This window comes from Gopherus flavomarginatus, chromosome 3 (assembly GCF_025201925.1).
Source record: "Gopherus flavomarginatus isolate rGopFla2 chromosome 3, rGopFla2.mat.asm, whole genome shotgun sequence".
Lineage (NCBI taxonomy): Eukaryota > Metazoa > Chordata > Testudines > Testudinidae > Gopherus > Gopherus flavomarginatus.
This window is the reverse complement of record NC_066619.1, coordinates 44,807,965-44,826,477: the sequence shown is the minus strand read 5'-3', so window position 1 is coordinate 44,826,477 and position 18,513 is coordinate 44,807,965. Positions and strand designations below refer to the sequence as shown.

Sequence of the window (18,513 nt, the reverse complement as noted above, 5' to 3'; positions counted from 1 at the left end):
ATGCCTAAAATGGTTTAAAATTTGTACTGTGCTTTAGATCTCCCTTTTTATATTGCTCCACCCCCAAACGCTTTGCCCTCAAGTACAGCTTTGCTACCAAAAACCTGTCTTGAGGAAATATCCACCTTCCATACTCACAGAAGCCTTCCTGACACTATGCAAGAGTCCTCTATCTGGTGCAGGACTTGAAAGCATCAAGTGAGGTGTCAAAGTAGAGCAGATGTTAGGGAAATTCTTTAAATATGATCCCAACTCCTTGGCCCTTTTCACCTTTTTTGGAATGTCAGAGAGCATGGACTCAGTAGAATGAAGTACTGCTCTGGCAAAAACACCCTGACCATTGTCAATTGTATTCTACGTGCTGCTGAGAATTCCTCACAGTCTCTTCAGAGAACTGATGTCACCCTTCTGTCAGTGAATATTTTGGGGGTGGGGGGGGAGGATCAGGGCATGGACTTTTAAGTCACATACTCTGTCTTCACTAGGTTTATCATCTCATCTTAAACAGGGTGGCCAGGAAGGGATTGCAAGGATCAGTTTTAGAGCCCTTTGGAATCCATTTTTAGTAACTCCACACACTAAAAGTGTAGACACACTCAGAAAAAAAGAAGCTGGGGGGCGGGGGGGGGGGGGGGAAAATCAGGTTTTGGACAGCCTACAAAGGCCTTCACTCTTAGCCTGCTGCATCTTTGGAGGCAGAGAAAATTCTGGAGGGGCTCTTTTTACACTTCAGGGCCAGAAGGGACCATTGTGATCATCTAGTCTGGCCTCCTGAATAGCACAGGCCATAGAACTTGCCCCAAATAATTCCTAGAGCACATCTTTTAGGAAAGCATCCAATCTTGATTTGATAATTGTCAGTAATGGACAATCCACCACAACCCTTGGTAAACTGTTGTGTTCCAATGGTTAATTACTCTCTCTCAAAAATGTCCAGTCTGAATTTGTCTAGCTTCAACTTCCAGCCACTGGATGGTGTTCCACCTTTCTCTTCTAGATTCATTAGCCCATTATTAAATATTTTTTCACCATATAGCTACTTATACCTAATCAAGTCACCTCTTACCTTCTCTTTGTTAAGATAAATAGATTGAGCTCCTTGAGTCTATTACTATAAGGCAGTAGTTCTCAACCAGGGGTCCAAGCCCCCGAGAGGGGCTGCAAACAGGTTTCAGGGGGGCCACCAAGCAGGGCCAACAGTAAACTCACTAGGGCCCAGGGCAGAAAGCTGAAGCCCCTGCCGCATGGGGTTGAAGCCCAGGCCTTAAGCCCTCCCACCTGAGGCTGAAGCTGAAGCCTCACCAATGTAGCTTTGTGGTGGCTCCTGTGGCATGAGATCCCAGGCAATTGCCCTGTTGCTAACCCTGGCTTTTATGGGTTTTCTGCATATAAACCCATTATTGTGACAAAGGTGGGTTCTGGAGTTTTTATAGAATGTTGGGGGGAAGCAAGGGCTTCAGAAAGAAAAAGGCTGAGAACCTGTGCTACAATTAATGTTTTCTAATCTCGTCTCTAAACTCTCTCCAATTCATCAACATCTTTCTCAAATTGTGGGAACCATAACTGTACACAGTATTCCAGCAAAGGTCACACCAGTGCCAAATACAGAAGTAAAATAACCTCTCTACTTCTACTTCTCATTCCCATTTATGTATCTCAGAATCACATTAGCTCTTTTGGCCATGGTGTCACACTGGGAGCTTATATTCATCTGTTTATCCACCACAAGCCCCAAATCTTTGAGTTGCTACTTCCCAGTGAAAGCAGTTACCTGGAGAATCAGCCCAGCCAAACAAAACATCCGACTCTGCCTCATATAGCACAGAGACTGAAGAACCCATCAGTACTGAATATATGGATCCATTCCCCATAAAATGACAAAGAAAAGTTGTCACAGATAGACTTTCAGCAACAGATTTGAGATGAAAATTCTGGGATAGGCTCCCACTGTAAAACCAAGGAGGGTCAAGAGTTTCAACAGAAATGAGAAAAATTGAATTTTAATCTGAATTTATGATTTCAACATTTATAAAATAAAGGATGGAAGGTGCTGTATGAAGAGATGTAAAGCTCAAAGCTCACCAGGTAGCTGAACAGTATATTGATACCATAGAGTACCAAGTAGACCCATACTGTCTCATTGTTTCCTTGTACTCCCTCATCTATCATCTCGTCTTATACTTAGACTGTGCATTTGGGGCAGGAGCCATGTTTATGTTTCTGCGTAGTGCCCACCACAATAGGGTCCTGGCCAATTACTAGGATTCCTAGAGATATGGTAGTGGTAATGCAAATACTGTTGCAAAGGTAGGATGTAATTAAAGTGTCAAAAAAGCCTAGGAGTCACAAATCTTTCATCTTCATAACTTCAACCTAGATCTGTAGGGGGAGATTTTCAAAGACAAGTGGCAGACAGACATCAAACTTCTAACTGTCATTTATGCCTTTGAAAGTCTCTTCCACAGCATGAGAAGATTTTACAGTAGTTCTATGCTCAGAGCAAGATGGGGTTCTGGTCCATTCCAGGGGCTCCTATGTGCTATAATAAAACTGTCATCTTATTTATTTGATCTCAAACCTCAACTCTCACTCCTTGTATCCAAGAGATATTGAACTGATGTTAACAAGAGGTGTTAGAATGTACACAACCTATAACATACAATACAAACATTCTACCATACCTGTGTAGCTGTGACCCTAGTACAAGGATTAAATATGAATAGACCTTGGAGAAGATCTAGCAAGTCATCACCAGCTGCACTGAAGATATGCTGAAGTGGCATTCCAGGAAAACTCTTAAATGTTACATAATCTGGAAGACTAGACATGCCCTATGAAAAAAAACCGGAATCAGATTTTAAAAACAACAAATAAAGAAAAGCTTAGACCCCAGCTGAAGGAATTGCCACGGTGCAGCTTATGGATCAGAAGTAACAGTCAACTTTTAAAGCATGCTGTCAATCTGAAATTGAGTCAGTTGAATAAAAACTGATAAATGGGTTACCTAAAACTAATGTAATAATGTTGTGGTTTTAGAATCACAGTCCCCTTTCTAAAGCATGTTTTCCTACTATGCAGTGTAAAGACCTCCACAAAGCGGGAAAGTAAATGGCTATAGAATGGAAACAACAAAAATGACTATTCCTAAGAGGGTCAAATGCACTAACAAAATTGGGAAAAAAAATTCCCCTCTAGTCTCTCATTATTGTAATCCTAAGAGTGATTTGCAGTAAAAGAACACACAAGATTTTCAGACAAAAGCCATTTAAATTGGCCCCTCTAACATGGAAGCCATTTGCATCAACAATGTGAGAGACTATGTTCTGCATAAGTAATACTCTGCAACTGCTTCTGCAGCAGAAAACTGAAGAACTTTTGAAAAAAAAATTGAGCCCAACAGATTAACACCTGTTCAAGTTGCAATAATGCACATTTTACTGTTGCTTTCATCAAGTTTATAAGTCACCTCTCTTCTTCCCCCAATATCATACAAAGTTATATTGATAGACTTAAAATAGCCAAATGATGCTAAATATTTCTAGCAACATTATACTGCAATAAGTTTTAACTAAAATGCTGTGGTGTGCTTGAAGTGGCAGTAAACATGATGAATGAATTACATCTCTCTTGTATAGTCTATAAAAGTGAGGGAATTAAGGTTCTTAATTTTGAAGAGTTATAAGATTTGTGAATTAATTTCAGAATATATCCTCTCTTTTGGCCAAGTATCCTATAAACAAGAATTTCTTCAAGGTTAAAGTTTTCATTAAGCACCAAGAATATGATAAAATATTGCAAGATTCTTTAAACACTTCCTTTTGAATTATAGTATGACAGCATACAACTGTTCTGAATCAGAAGGCATTTACAAATGCCTACAAACTACGTGGCTATATCAAACAAGATGAAACGAAAAAGCCTTAAATTATCACTCTTCTCTGTGTCCCATGATGAAAGTCTATCATGGGAAGTTCTGTTTTCACTCTTAAGTTACCTGCTAATATAATAGCACGTGGTATCCGATTCAAGTAACAGTTTTGGAAACCCTGATTATCTGTCCTCGGCACTTTTTGTAAATTCAGCTAACAGTCTTTTTGAAGTAATTTCCAAATATTTTGGGACAACTTTAAATTTAATTCAAACAGTTGACTAATAAAAAAAAAAAAGAGAATATTGAGATAGGTTTGTTAACTAAAAGGACTTACAGGCCACTGTTCTTCTGTTGGAGTCCCTAGCGTTTCAAATATTTTTGTCAGCTGATCAAGATCAGAGTCTCCTGGCAAAAAAGGAACCTGTAAGAAGGCAAATGCAACAGTCATTCTGACTTAAAGGTTTAATCAACATCTGAGCTTGGACTCCTGGGGAACAACCTTGATTTTTCTCTTTGTGAAAAGCATTCTACAGTTATAGTAACATGGCTTTGGATACCAACTATCTGTAGATGGGCACTGCTGGAATGCGTGGGGCTTCACCATAATGTCTAAATAGGTTTCAAATGCCATTTGCATTTAGGCACGACATCATTAACCTCATCACTAGATTTTCCATTATGAAGCTAAACAACCATTAGCTAAGTGAGATAATACAAAGCTATGCCTCTTTCTAAACTACTAGAAATTTTAAACATACCATGTAAAGTAACCTAAATCTGTACAGTTGCATGTTTTAAATTTTTCCTCAATAACTCTGATCGTTCCAATGCCCACAACTAGTGAAGAAAGAGGAAGACTGATATTGGAAACCATCTAGGTTTTGTATTTAGAACTTCAGAATGAATTAGGTGATGACAATACTAGGAATTAAATGATCTCCACCTAAGCAAAAATAATGGGGTACGGATTCACTGGGTTAGAAATTGCCTAACCAGTGCTTGTCAAGTTTAAACTACACTAGAAGGAGAAGGAGGAGCAGGAGGAAATTGGCCTAATTCAGTCTGCCATGTATTTACAATACATGAAGGTAGAAGATAGAGTTCTGGGAGAGAAGTTAAGAATAAGGTGACTATTAATGTGTTAAGCATGAAGAATTAGATAATATTAACAGTGATGGTAACTGAAATCAAAACTGAAAATCCAGTGTAACTAATATTCATAAAAAAAATCAAGGCAAAGGGTACACCCAATGTTTTTGTGAAATTTAGTTTATATTTTCCTCTCAATGTTATCTGTTTAAGAGACATTTTGGATAAAAGTCTCTTAAAATTGTCTAAAACTAGACCAAGTAACAGGAAGCGTGCTGTAGTGCAGTATCCTGCATTGCAGGATTGGATTAGATTGTCCAATAGGACTCTACCCTTTCCATCATTAACCCTCTTAAATAACATCGTTTCTCTCAAGCTTGTCCTACTTTAGAGAGAGTTTAGCTTTTTGAACAGAAGTGGAAAGAATTTTACTCTCCTCCTCTACCTTTTTCCCTAATGAACTCTATTTTAAGGGGTCCACTTAAAGGAGTTAGTCACTAGCGCAAAAAAAAAAAAAAAAAAAAAAAAAAGCAAGAGCTATGATCCATACTCAGTCTGAGAACCATCATATTAACAGTTAGACAGATGTTGACATTAAACTTTGTTCTACCAGTCCATGGTTAGCAGGGGAAGGACAACACATGGAAAGTTAGTACATACTTATAACATTCTTAGACACTATACTTCAGTGCATATGGAATGAGTCACTAGTGATATACAGCAATTCATGACTTTGCTAATAAAGTGATGTGAGATGAGATGTCAGATTTCTGTTGACTGATTAAAATAGATATTTATAACCTCATACTGTCAAAGGTTAAAACACAAAAGATAGAAGTACATAAGAACCTATATATAAGAGTTATGTTATATTATATTATAGATAACACAAATATTTGTGTTTGAGGCTTACCCTAAGAAGCAGTTCTGCTAAGATACAGCCAACAGCCCACATATCTACACCTACACCATACATTCTAGCACCAAACAGTAGCTCAGGTGCTCGATACCATCTGAAAAGCAAGCAGGAACACTTTCAGGCAAGGATAATTTGTATAACACAGCATGCAAATAATGTATTTAACTGAGCAGAAGTGTTACAGAATGTTTATTGCTCATTCCCTGGATAGTTATCAGTTTAATGTCGGAAAAGATCTACATCTTGGGGAGAGCTTTTTTCCCTTTAAGGATGTGGTTCAACATCCTGATGTTGCACAAAGCGCAATTGCAGAGCATATTTGCACTAAGCAAACGACTGGACTGCAAACTTGAAAGACAGAAGATATAACTGGTAGTCTGAATAAATGTAAAAACAATCACGGTTATTTGTCAGGAAACAAAACAAGTAGGCATCAAAACTCCTACCAATATCCAGACACCTCAAAAGTGACAGTGACAGCCACTGATTATTAAGAGCTGGATTCTTGTGTAGAATGAATCCTAGCAGTTACTATTAATGCAAAGCAGCTAGTATCACTGCTTAAAACAATTCAGTTTACCTTACACATGAAGGTAACACCTTAGGCCTGGTCTATTCTACGCGTTTAAACCAAATTTAGCAGTGTTAAACCAATTTAACCCTGCACCTGTCCACACAATGAGGCCCTTTGTATCAATATAAAGGGCTCTTTAAACTGGTTTCTGTACTCCTCCCCGAGAGGAGTAGCGCTAAAATCGGTATTGCCATGTCGGATCAGGGTTAGTGTGGCCGCAAATTGACGGTATTGGCCTCCGGGCGGTATCCCACAGTGCACCATTGTGACCACTCTGGAAAGCAATCTGAACTCGGACGCACTGGCCAGGTAGACAGGAAAAGCCCTGTGAACTTTAGAATTTCATTTCCTGTTTGCCCAGTGTGGAGCTCTGATCAGCACGGGTGGCAATGCAGTCCCAAATCCAAAAGGAGCTCCAGCATGGACCGTACGGGAGATACTGGATCTGATCGCTGTACGGGGAGACAAATCTGTTCTATCAGAGCTCCGTTACAGAAGACGAAATGCCAAAACATTTGAAAAAAATCTCCAGGCTATGATAGATAGAGGCCACACCACAGTGCTGTGTGATAAGTGTAACGGAAAGCCAAAGAATCAAATGGATGCTCATGGAGGGAGGGAGGGAGGGGGTACTGAGGACTCCAGCTATCCCACAGTCTCCGAAAAGCATTTGCATTTTTGGCTGAGCTCCCAATGCCTCTAGGGTCAAACACACTGTACGGGGTGGTTCAGGGTATGTGTTGTCAATTTACTCTCCCACCCTACCCCCGTGAAAGAAAAGGGAAAAAAAATCGTTTGACTTTTTTCAATGTCACCGTATGTCTACTGCATGCTGCTGGTAGACGCGGTGCTGCGGCAGTGAACAGCAGCATCCTCTCCCCTCCCCGGTGGCAGACAGTACAGTGCAGAATGACTGATAGCCGTCCTCGTCAGCATCCCGTGAGTGCTCCTGGCTGGCCTCAGGTGAGGTCGGCTGGGGGCACCTGGGTAAAAATAGGAATGACTCCCGGTCATTCCCAGCGGATGGTACAGAACGGCTGGTAACCGTCTTGATCATAGCAACTGGGGGCTGAGCTCCAACAGCCCCCCTCCCTGCTTTCACGTCTAAAGAAAAGATTCTGTATTGCTTAGAATATCATAGCAGCGGGATGCTGGGCTCCTCTCCCCCCCACCGTTTAATGTCCTGCCTGGATCATTACAGCAGCTGGAGGCTGCCTCCCCCTCATTTTATCTCACTAAAATGTCAGTGTTTCTTATTCCTGCATTCTTTATTACTTCATCACACAAATGGGGGGACACTGCAATGGTAGCCCAGGAGGGTTGGGGGAGGAGGGAAGCAACGGGTGGGGTTGTTGCAGGGGCACCCCCTAGAATGGCATGCAGCTCATCATTTCTGCAGGATCTGACACAGAGAGGCTGTGCTCTCTGGTACACTGGTTCTCTAGTACACTTGCCCCATATTCTAGGCAGGACTGACTATTTTTAGATACAACATAAAGGAGGGAATGACCTGGGGAGTCATTCCCATTTTTGTCTTTGCGCCCCCGGCCGACCTCAGCGAAGGTCAGCCAGGAGTACCCATGACAGCAGCAGACGGTACAGAACAATTGATAACTGTCATCTCATCGCCAATTTACAATGGCATGGCAGACAGTACAATTGGGATGGTAACTGTCTCTGCTACCTTGCAAAGGCAAATGAATGCTGCTGTGTAGCGCCACAGTACCGCCTCTGTCAGCAGCATCCAGTACACATATGGAGACAGTGACAAAAGGCAAAACGGGCTCCAGGGTTGCCATGCTATGGTATCTGCCAGGGCAATCCAGGGAAAAAAGGCACAAAATGATTGTCTGCCGTTGCTTTCACGGAGGAAGGAATGAGTGACGACATTTACCCAGAATCACCCGCAACACTGTTTTTGCACCAGCATGCGTTGGGATCTCAACCCAGAATTCCAATGGGTGGCGGAGACTGTGGGAACTATGGGATAGTTACGGGATAGCTACCGACAGTGCAACGCTCCAGAAATCGACACTAGCCTCGATACATGGATGCACACAGCTGAATTACTGTGCTTTGTGTGGCTGCGTGCACTCGACTTTATACAATCTGTTTTACAAAACCGGTTTATGTAATATCAGAATAATCCTGTAGTGTAGACGTATCCTTAATTAGATTCCACTTGCAGTGTTGAATACACTAGTATTCGAGAACAGCTTAGTAGATGGAAGAAGTGAGATGGTTCCAAATGTTGGCAATTATGCCATTACTCAAACATCTATAACAAATCTAGCTTCATTTCTTCCATTAGAAAAAGACATTTAAGATAAATCCCAACTATTCATATTAGCGTAGACAAATGAAAAAAATATTCTGGCAGTTCAGTTATGCCTTGCATCCCCACTCTGTTTTTAGAAGTGTGTATTAAAAGTTACAAAAAAACCCAATAGATCTATCTGATGTAAATTAAGACCATTTAGTTACCCTAAGAGACACATGAGCGAGTAGTTAGGAATACTACATTCAGGGCAAATAATTTGGTTAATATACAAGAGATAAAGAGCCTACAAAGCCTTGTTGTTTCAGAAGTTAATTACAACCAGACTTACAAAACTAGTGTACGTATTTCCTTGTGTTTCTGGAGAAAAGGCAACACCTAGAGTTGCCTGGACGAGATCTTCTGTACGTACTCCATAATCCTTTTTACATAGACTGTGGGGGAGGCAATATCTTTTATTGGACCAAATTCTGCTGGAAAGACAAGCTTTCAAGCTTATACATGGGACCTGAACAACAAGAAGGAGTCCGGTGGCACCTTAAAGACTAACAGATTTATTTGGGCATAAGCTTTCGTGAGTAAAAAAACCACTTCTTCAGATGCATCTGCATGTGACCCAAGGAAGAGCTCATTGTAAGCTTGAAAGCTTGTTTCTCTCAAGAGAATTTGGTCCAATAAAAGATATTACCTCTCTCATCTTGTCTCTCTAATATCCTGGGACCAACACAGGTTCAACAATCCTTTTTACTGGCAGTTCTGAAAAGCAATTAGATAACCTTGCAAAGCACTGAGGTCAGCTTTTATAGCAGTTATTCAGGTTCCCATTGCCACATTCATATAAAGTTAGCTCTTCGGCTTGTGCAAAGAGTTGATTTTACAAGATACCCATCTATCCAACAGCCAAGCAGAGTGCTTTATTTCTTACCTTGTTACTACCTGGTGTGTATAGACTCTATTTGGACTTCCAAAAGATTTTGCCAAGCCAAAGTCAGCCAATTTTAGAACCCCATTTTCATCTAGTAACAGATTGTTTGGTTTGAGATCCTATCAAGAAAGGGGCAAAGACAATAAAATTGATAGTATTAATAAAAGCATGACTAATAACGAGCTCCTCTGGCACTCCTGTATTAAAGTTATTCTAGGAGATAAGCTTCTATCTTTATAGAAAGCCCCTTTTGCAAAAATAAATTCTGCATTACACCTGTGTGTGTCTTTGGCTGTTGTACTTCTGCTACCTGACCTGCAGATTTTCCAAATACCTTTAAAAAGCTGATTTAAGGGTGACCATAGCTTTGCTGCCAAAGAGCCGCAGTTTACTTTTGTGGCATTACTCTGACAGTTACAACAAAAGTTTTAGAGATGCATTTGCTCCCTGTAGTGCAGTACACTAGTTTTATTTAACTTGATTTTTTAAATATATTAACTAGAAAGTGATAAGCAATTTAGTAAGCTTCCACTGCACATTTGAAACCAGCCCTTTTTATTAAACTCCATTTAGCCATTTATTTCACCACACTAAGTTGGTACTTCCCAGTTCAGAACAGCCAAGATAAGAGTTGCAATCAAAAGATTTAAAGTACCATAACATGTATTAATGTTACTCCACAGTACTCTATCACAATTTTGAAATGGAAGGCTTTCATAAGTAAATAGGAATACTTTCCTAACTGTACGGTGGATTGGTATTGTCAGGTTGCTCAGCTATTGGGCTGCAGGCATTGGAATTGTGTCTCCATAATAAAAACCACTAAAAAAAAAAAAAAAAAAAAAAAAGCTTTCCCCTCAGCAGTCCCCCATCTTTAAAAAAAAAAACCTATGTTACATGAACTTTACAGAGTAAGATTATTTTTGGACCTACTAAGCTCTACCAAAGTGTCACCCTTGTTACAGGGTGTAAAGTTTCCTTTAGCAATTCCTTTACTGAAAGGGACTTTGTTCTTTTTAGAGCAGGGGTAGGCAACCTATAGCACACATGCCCAAGGCGGCACGCGAGCCGATTTTCAGTGGCACTCGCACTGCCTGGGTCCTGGCCACCGGTCCAGAGGGCTCTGCATTTTAATTTAATTTTAAATGAAGCTTCCTAAACATTTTAAAAACCTTATTCATTTTACATACAACAATAGTTTCATTATATATTAAAGACTTGTAGAAAGAGGCCTTCTAAAAACATTAACATTTATTACTGGCACACGAAACCTTAAATTAGAGTGAATAAATGAAGACTCAGCACACCACTTCTGAAAGGTTGCCGAATCCCGTTTTAGAGTATTCTTACATACCCTGTGCAGAATCCAGTGCCGATGTAAATATTCCAATCCTTGAAGTGTCATCAACATATATGCTTTGATGTGAGATTGTGTCAGCACAAGACTACTATCCTTGATTATAACCTGGAAAAAAGCATGTTATGTTTAATTATCTTATTACAATTCTCTTTGATTAATGTTACTATTTTCCTTTAAGCAAAGTTGAATGTTACATGGTGCAATTGCTAATAAGATTCTATGCCACTGGCTTGTGTAAAGAGTGGTGGAACTTCTTAAGTTTCTTCAGAAAAAATTATAGCTATTTACACAAGAGAATAGAAATTGAAATGGAGACCACAGCTATTCCAGATACCATATTTGTGTTAAGTTTATATTGACTCCATGTTTTCTAGCTGCATGACTACATAAGCTTGATCTGAAATCTCAACTTCTTCCAGCTAATTATTTCAAGAGCTACAGTGCCTCTCTTAGGCAAGAGGAATATGCTTAACCATAACTCTACCACTTCAACAAAATATACCACATATGCTATTGTGGCAAGTCCTTCACAGAAATCCTCATTTATACTTTTGTGTTCTCTGCCTGAACTATTTTACCTTCCTTCAATATAGCTCCAAGACTCTAGCTCTGGAAGAACACAACAGCCCTCTGAATACACAGGGAGGTATGACCTATTCACTACCATTTTAGCAAATCCACTTGTTTCAGAATCCAAGTAAAAATGGCCTCCTCTTTTTTTGTATAGATCTTTCATGAACTTGCTCCATCCTATTTTTTAAACATCCTCTCTGCCTCAAACACTGCTCCCTCCACTGGTTTTCTATTAATAATGCTTTGCACTCCTACAAATAGCTTCCATTTCCCAACACGCTTAAAAATTCAAGTTGAAATTTGTAAAATATCTGAAATGGTTATTAGATTGCATTAAGTTTTCTATATGTTGTACAATGCTAATCACTACAGATCCTGATCCCAGCTGGGTCTTCTGGATGCTACCAAAATACAAATAAATGCTTTGTTTTGCCTTGTCCTAGTTTGTCATGGCATCCTGGGTCATAAAAATAGATTTTACTTAGTTTTGAATTATATAGATAAGCAAAGTTAACATTAGGAAAATACATAGATCAACACTAATAGTTGATATTTTACAAGTCTCAACTTGAATTCTTATGAGTATTTGCAGCACATCATCATTAAGGAGAGGGTAAATATTGCTATCAGCAAAAAAACCTCATTTTGTTTAGTAATCTATTAACTTTGTTTTGATCTTGTATTCCTCTAGTTTATGACAGGCATTACAGATATTAGCAAAACAGACAACTATTCTTTTAACATTTGTATATGCTTTTCTGATTGCTCACTACATTGTATACTGACAGATTACTGCTATTAAATTGAACTTTTTCCCTATAAAGCATGGACAGTCATTGCATATGCACAACCATAATTGACTTAACATGCACTCTTGCTTACTACAACCTTTATTTCGAAGAACGCATAAAAACATGTGATATCAAATCCCCTGTAAAGATTTACTTATTTACACTCCAATAGGGATCAAACACCAGCAAAACAGAAATTAGTGGATAATATGTTATCTATATTTCTTGGAATGTACCCAATTCACAAGTTAACAGAACTGATTCAAACAGGACTGCATGCCTATTACTACTAATTACAAAATATAGTAAATGTTTGTACATTGTCTAGCACAATGAGGTCCTAGTCTATGACTTGGGTCTCAAAATGTTAATTCTACACATGTGTTTAATAAACTATTTCTTGACAAAAGTCTACTGACACTCTAGAGCAGTATTAAAAAGTAAAGCATTGCATCCTAATTAAGAATGCATGCATGTTAATATACTACAAAAGAGACTTCAAAAAGATACTACCTGAACTGGCAAAGTTGTATAGGTCTAATCCGTGTTATAGTCTCATCTCTTACAAATACAAATTACTAATCTTTCTTGATATAAGTATTTTCAAAATGCATTTACTCGGAGATACCATCTGGATATCAATATGAAAAAGTAATACATTATCATAGTTTCCAGTATTTCAATAGTTTTGTGCACAATATTGAAAGTTAAAACATTCCAAGTTCTGAATCAAAAGAAGGCAACAGCTAAAGCAGTCTTACCTCTAGATCTGTTTCCATAAAATCAAAGACCAGACTAATATTGGATTTGTGTCCAAATGCATCAAGAAGCTGGAAAACCAAAATATACCACAACATGGAAAATATATTTGACTGCAGAGTACTTCTAATATTATCATTTTAATGCTGTGTCACTACAGTGTGTGTTGTGATAGTTTTCAGGAAGGGGGAGCAGAGTTGTATATATTGGGAAGAGAACATACTGTGATTAGAGGGCAGTATGGGGCAATCTGACATTCAGCCTGGCCCTGCCTCAGACATATACTCATTTTAGCTTCTTTACTAGGATGACCCAAACTGTTTCGAGAACATACAAGCGTCAGGGCCTGCCCCAAACTCTAGGGTACAGATGTGGGGACCCACATGAAAGACCTCCTAAGCTTATATTTTACCAGTTTAGGTTAAAAATTTCCCCAAGGCACAAATTCCTTTCCTTGTCCTTGGACAGTACTGCTACCATCAAGTCATTTACAGAAAATGTCAGGGCAGGGTCACTTCGAATCTCTATCCTCCCAAGCCCTTTCACTCCCTTTCCTGGGGAGGCTTGAGAATAATATACCAACCAATTGTCTTCAATGTAAGTACAGACCAGACCCTTTACTTTTAGGACACTAAAATCGATCAGGTTCTTAAAAGAAGAAAATTTTTAAAGTAAAGGTAAACCAATCACACTTTCAAAATCAGGATGGAAGGTAACTTTACAGGGTTAAACAAACATTTAAAAACGCAGAGGATTCCCCTGTGGCTCAGCTTCACAGTTACAAAACAGGGAACAAACTACCTCTTAGCATAGGGAAAATTCACAAACCAAACCAAAAGATAACCTAACACATTTCCTTGCCTATAATTACAAAAATTGTAAGTAAGAAAGATGGATCATTTCAGGTATGTTTTCAGGAGATGTTGTACCTGCCTGGTGTCTCTCTTCATCTGGAGAGGGAACAAACAGAGAGCCACAAACAAATCCCCAGATTTGAAAGTATCTTCTTTCCTCATTGGTTCTTCTGGTCAGGTGCCAACTAGATTTGAGCTTCTTTACCCCTTACAGGTAAAGCGATTTAGTACAGCTGCCAACGAGGGATTTTATGCTATCCTTTTTACATTTCTGACACAAGCTAAAGCCTTTTTTGAATGTTTTCAGTCAAGTTAACTGCTTTTTAATTCATGTGTTTCAACATCTCCTGGTTTCAGCTACGGGTATGGAAATGCTGTAAGAATGGGCTTGAGATCAGGCAAGAACAGTATACTTCCAGGGAAAATATTTAAATAAAGCATCTGAACTTTTGTACGTCTATGTGAACCAACTGTTCAGAGAATAAACCATCACTAGTATTTACCGTTACAAACATTTATCTGAAGCTGAAAGTAAAACTAAAAAAAAAAAATGCATGCTCTGAACTACAAGTATTACTGTTGCCCATTGGATTTTAAAAAGCATTACTGAAACTGAACAGATCCTGTCGGTTTCACCTTGCAGTTGCTTAGGAAAGCTGAGCCGCAACAGAGAGGCAAGAGAACAACATGCAAAAAATCAGGGAAATGCCACACTGCATTGATTCACAAGCAATTTTATTTTTAAATTTGAATTTTTCAGGATTTGACTCTCCCCACCTAAACAGCAAAAGTTTCCAACTAACACTTGGCAAAAATGCAAGTGGATTTTGAAATCTGCCTTTTTATTAAAGTTAATGTTTTATCAGGTTTGCCAACTTGCAAGATGCCCTGTATAAGAATTAAGATAAAATCTCCATAATCACAGCAGTAAGTCTTTGTGGCAGAATATATCTACAGTATTCAGGGACTGACTTACAGCATGCGCCACAAATAGTATTCATTTTATACTTACACCAATGATATTTGGATGGCTTAGCTCCTGTAACAATTTTATCTCCCTCAGGGCTGTTCTGTTGATTCCTAGATTGAAAGAAAGATTACATCAAAGGCAGAAGCAGCATATAAAAACTTCAATTTAGCTACCAATAAGAATTTCTAATTCAGCTTCTTTTGTATGTTAGTCATTTATGATTGTTTGAGAAATTATGAACTAGACTACAAAGTGAGAAAAAATGTATTTAGTTTGCAGAATGGCAACTAAATACATCACTGTAATTCAAAGTTGGGTACACATCGTCATAGCAGCCAACAGTAAATACTTCACAACTAACAAGTAAGTGGAAATTCACACTTTAGGATGTGATTGTTTCTATAGCAGTGTATGCTCCCTTTTGGCAAAATAGAGAAGTTGTGGCATAGATCTAGAAGAGGATATCAAATCTTGACCTGTCAAACAATTTTAAGGCTTTTTAAAAAAATGGTTACTTACCCAGCAGTAAGTGTGGATCCCACTGTGGCTGTACACGTGCATCATCCACAAGAGAGGAGATTCTTTTGAATAGCTATGTCCATCGGGGCAGCATATGCACTCTGCCTCCTCATGTTCCCATGTGAGAGAGGGATGAAGAGTGGTATGTGCGATCCACACCAACAAGGTATCAAAAGAACTAGAGTTATTGTAGTGTATGTAATAGTTCTTCCTTCAAGTACATGTTCGTGTAGATCCCACCGTAGGTGATGGTCAAGTAGTATTGTCTTCAGGATGGTGGGAATAAGTTGCAGCTATATCAGTAAAACAGTGATTGAAATACTGCTCTCCCAAGCTTGGCAGCTGACCTGGTGGCTAATTCCAAGGGGTAGTGTTTGACAAAGGTCAGTGGGTTACTCAACATTAGAAATCTGTAAGGCAGCAGTTTTGGAACATTCCTAAAGCAAGTGGAGGATATTGCTTGTGCTCTGGTGGAGCAAGTCATGATGTTTAATGGAAGAGATACATCAGCCAGCAAGTAACACAGCAAGACATATTGTGTTATCCATTTCAATATTCTTTGTGAAGAGATAGATTGACCTGTAGAGTGCCCACCTATGGCTAGAAAGATGAAATGCATGGTTTGGCGATGTCAGTATAACAAAGTCAAGTCCTGGATGGGCACACACTCCCAGTGCTGAGGGTGGCTTTGAGAAAAAACAAAGGAAGTTTATTAGATAAAATTCTGAGACACTTTTAGGAATGAATTTCAAGTGAAGTTGCAACATCACTTTGTGCTTATGAATGCAGTATGGGGAGGTTCGGACATAAGTGCCTGAAGCTCACTCAGTCTCCTGACTGAAGCAATAGTCACTAGGAAGACCATCTTCAGAGATAGGTGGTGTAAGCTGCATTCTGAGAGAGGCTGGAAAGAGGCCTCCATGAGACTCAGACAGACTAAACGGAGATCTCAGGCAGGATTCTGTTCTCTGAACAGTGGGTAAGTGTGCAGCAACCCTTTACAAAATTTAGATATTGTGGGGGTGAGAAAAGACCAAACATCACTGAATAGGTGGACTCCAAGAGATTAAAAAAAGGCCAGTCTGTTTTAAATGCAACAAGTAGTAGAGAACATTCAGTACTGAGACCTGGACCAATGCTCACATTGAGAACCTCTTCCAATCAGATGAATATATTGTGATAGATGTTTTTCTGGCATGTATCAGGATTTCCTGGACCTGTAGGTATCTGTGGTACTTAGCTAGCCAATAGCCATAGAAGAGATGTAGGGGCTTCAGGTCTGGATGGAGTATCTTGTAATGGTGGTGTAAGATGAGGTCTGGGCAGTCTGGGAGCTGGATCTGAGGCTGGATGGACATTTGTAGCAGGTCTGTTAGCCAAGATTGCCTCAGTCAGCATGGAGCTATGAGAATAATCATGGCTTTGTCCGTTTTGATTTTGGAAGTCATCCTGAGGGTCAGGGGAATTGATGGAAAGTCATTAAATAGGCCTTGGGACCACTGCAGAAAGGCAGCATCTGGTAGCAACCCCAATCTCATGCCTGCTCTGGATAAAAGTTCTAGCATGTGGCATGGTGGTAATAGTCTGCCTGCTTAGGAAGCCTGCCAGGTTGATGCTGACACCTGGAAGATGAAGAACCATTGATGTTCTCCAGTATTGGTGGCACCATGTCCAGCACTTGATGGCTTCCAAGAAGAGAGGAAATGAGCATATATCGATCTTTGTTTATGTAGCATACTGCAGAGCTGTCCTACAGGAAATGTACTGTTGGATTACAGACTAACCTGATGGCTTGATGTGGAACCCCATGTCTTCTGAGGACAAAATCTCTTGAATTTGTAGATTGTCCAGGTGGGCTTCCCAGTCGGTACTTGATATATCCATGATTCAAGTCTTTGTCAGGGAGGAGGCAGAAGATGGTACCACTCCATGAATGTTTCTGGGTTCCTTTCACCAACTCAGTTCTACAACAGGAGGTGGCACCACAAATTTCTGATAATCTAGTGTGGGAGGACAGGCCCCAGTAAGACCAATATGGCCAAGGTGGGACATTACATGGGTACTGGCCTTGTTAGCTGACCTGGTGTCACTCCCATGCTCTTTGGAGCAGCACTCAATGCTCTGAATGGGGGCTTCCTTATGCCCTCTTTAGGATCATTCTCCATTGGCAGGGGCAAAGGATCTCTGCTCAATGCTGACAAGAATATATAGGCAATTGCAAGGTGTGTATATTCCCTTCAAAGGGCACTGGCAAGGCACCATTCCTGGTCCAGTCCACCTCATCAGTACCAGGAACATTTGCAGATGGTGTATGGGTGCCTCTACTGATAGTGTTAGGTCCTTGCTCAGCCCCACCGCAGGTAACAGTAACAGGATTAGTGTCAGGTCTCTTGCTCTTGCCAGCTGCTAAGTGACTGTGTTCTTGGAGGACTGACATTTCATGTGCTCTAAGTGGGACTTCTCATTGGTCTCAGGGCTACGCTTATGCTAGGTACAACTATACAAGTTGGAGTCCTGTTTATGAGCAGGCATAGGTGTTATTTTATTGTCCGAGGTGTCAAGGTAGCTTGCACAGGAACCAAAGTCACTGGTTCTAGCATTGTCAGTGCTAATGTCTCACACAATGGGGACTTTACCAATGTTAAGGTGGTCAGTATCATCAGTACCAATACTGCTCTCTTCACGTTCTTTCCATCCCCTGACCACAGAATGTGGAGCGCTCAAGGGAATGCTGGCCAATGCTGCTTTACCTAGCCCCACTCTGGCTGTAACCATCACCTCTTGGTCTGAAGTAACCAGTACGGACTGCTCAGAGAGATGCACCTTGAGCCAAGCATCCCTGTACTGGATCATGGCACAGAAAGACTTGCCCACAGAGCACCTATGTGGGATGTGGCTCCCCCTTAAACAGAAGGGGCATCATGTGTGTCTGTCGTAGGATGGCCAGAGATGAAATCCTGAGGATTTGGATTTCATCATGAAAGTGTGGTGTCACTTGATTTAATCTCTCTTTTTTGGGAACATCATTTGC

The 18,513-nt window shown here is 40.0% G+C and overlaps 2 protein-coding genes across 5 annotated transcripts in view; one reads left to right on the top strand and one right to left on the bottom strand.

Moving 5' to 3' along the window:
* The window catches only part of LOC127047924 (cardiomyopathy-associated protein 5-like), a 478,816-nt gene that overhangs the window by 346,325 nt on the left and 113,978 nt on the right, over positions 1-18,513 (top strand). The window lies entirely within an intron of this gene.
* CDK7 (cyclin dependent kinase 7) overlaps positions 1-18,513 on the bottom strand; it is a 31,854-nt gene that overhangs the window by 5,494 nt on the left and 7,847 nt on the right. For 3 of the 4 annotated variants that reach the window (XM_050947074.1, XM_050947076.1, XM_050947077.1), the window contains 7 exons: positions 15,006-15,073; positions 13,142-13,210; positions 11,011-11,121; positions 9,657-9,775; positions 5,874-5,973; positions 4,206-4,292; positions 2,682-2,831 (listed from right to left, as the gene is read on the bottom strand). In XM_050947074.1, coding sequence (XP_050803031.1) covers positions 2,682-2,831; positions 4,206-4,292; positions 5,874-5,973; positions 9,657-9,775; positions 11,011-11,121; positions 13,142-13,210; positions 15,006-15,073 — 704 coding nt within the window. Of the gene's footprint in view, positions 1-2,681; positions 2,832-4,205; positions 4,293-5,873; positions 5,974-9,656; positions 9,776-11,010; positions 11,122-13,141; positions 13,211-15,005; positions 15,074-15,482; positions 16,169-18,513 lie in introns of all 4 variants that reach the window. The other variant, XM_050947075.1, reaches the window with a different exon arrangement.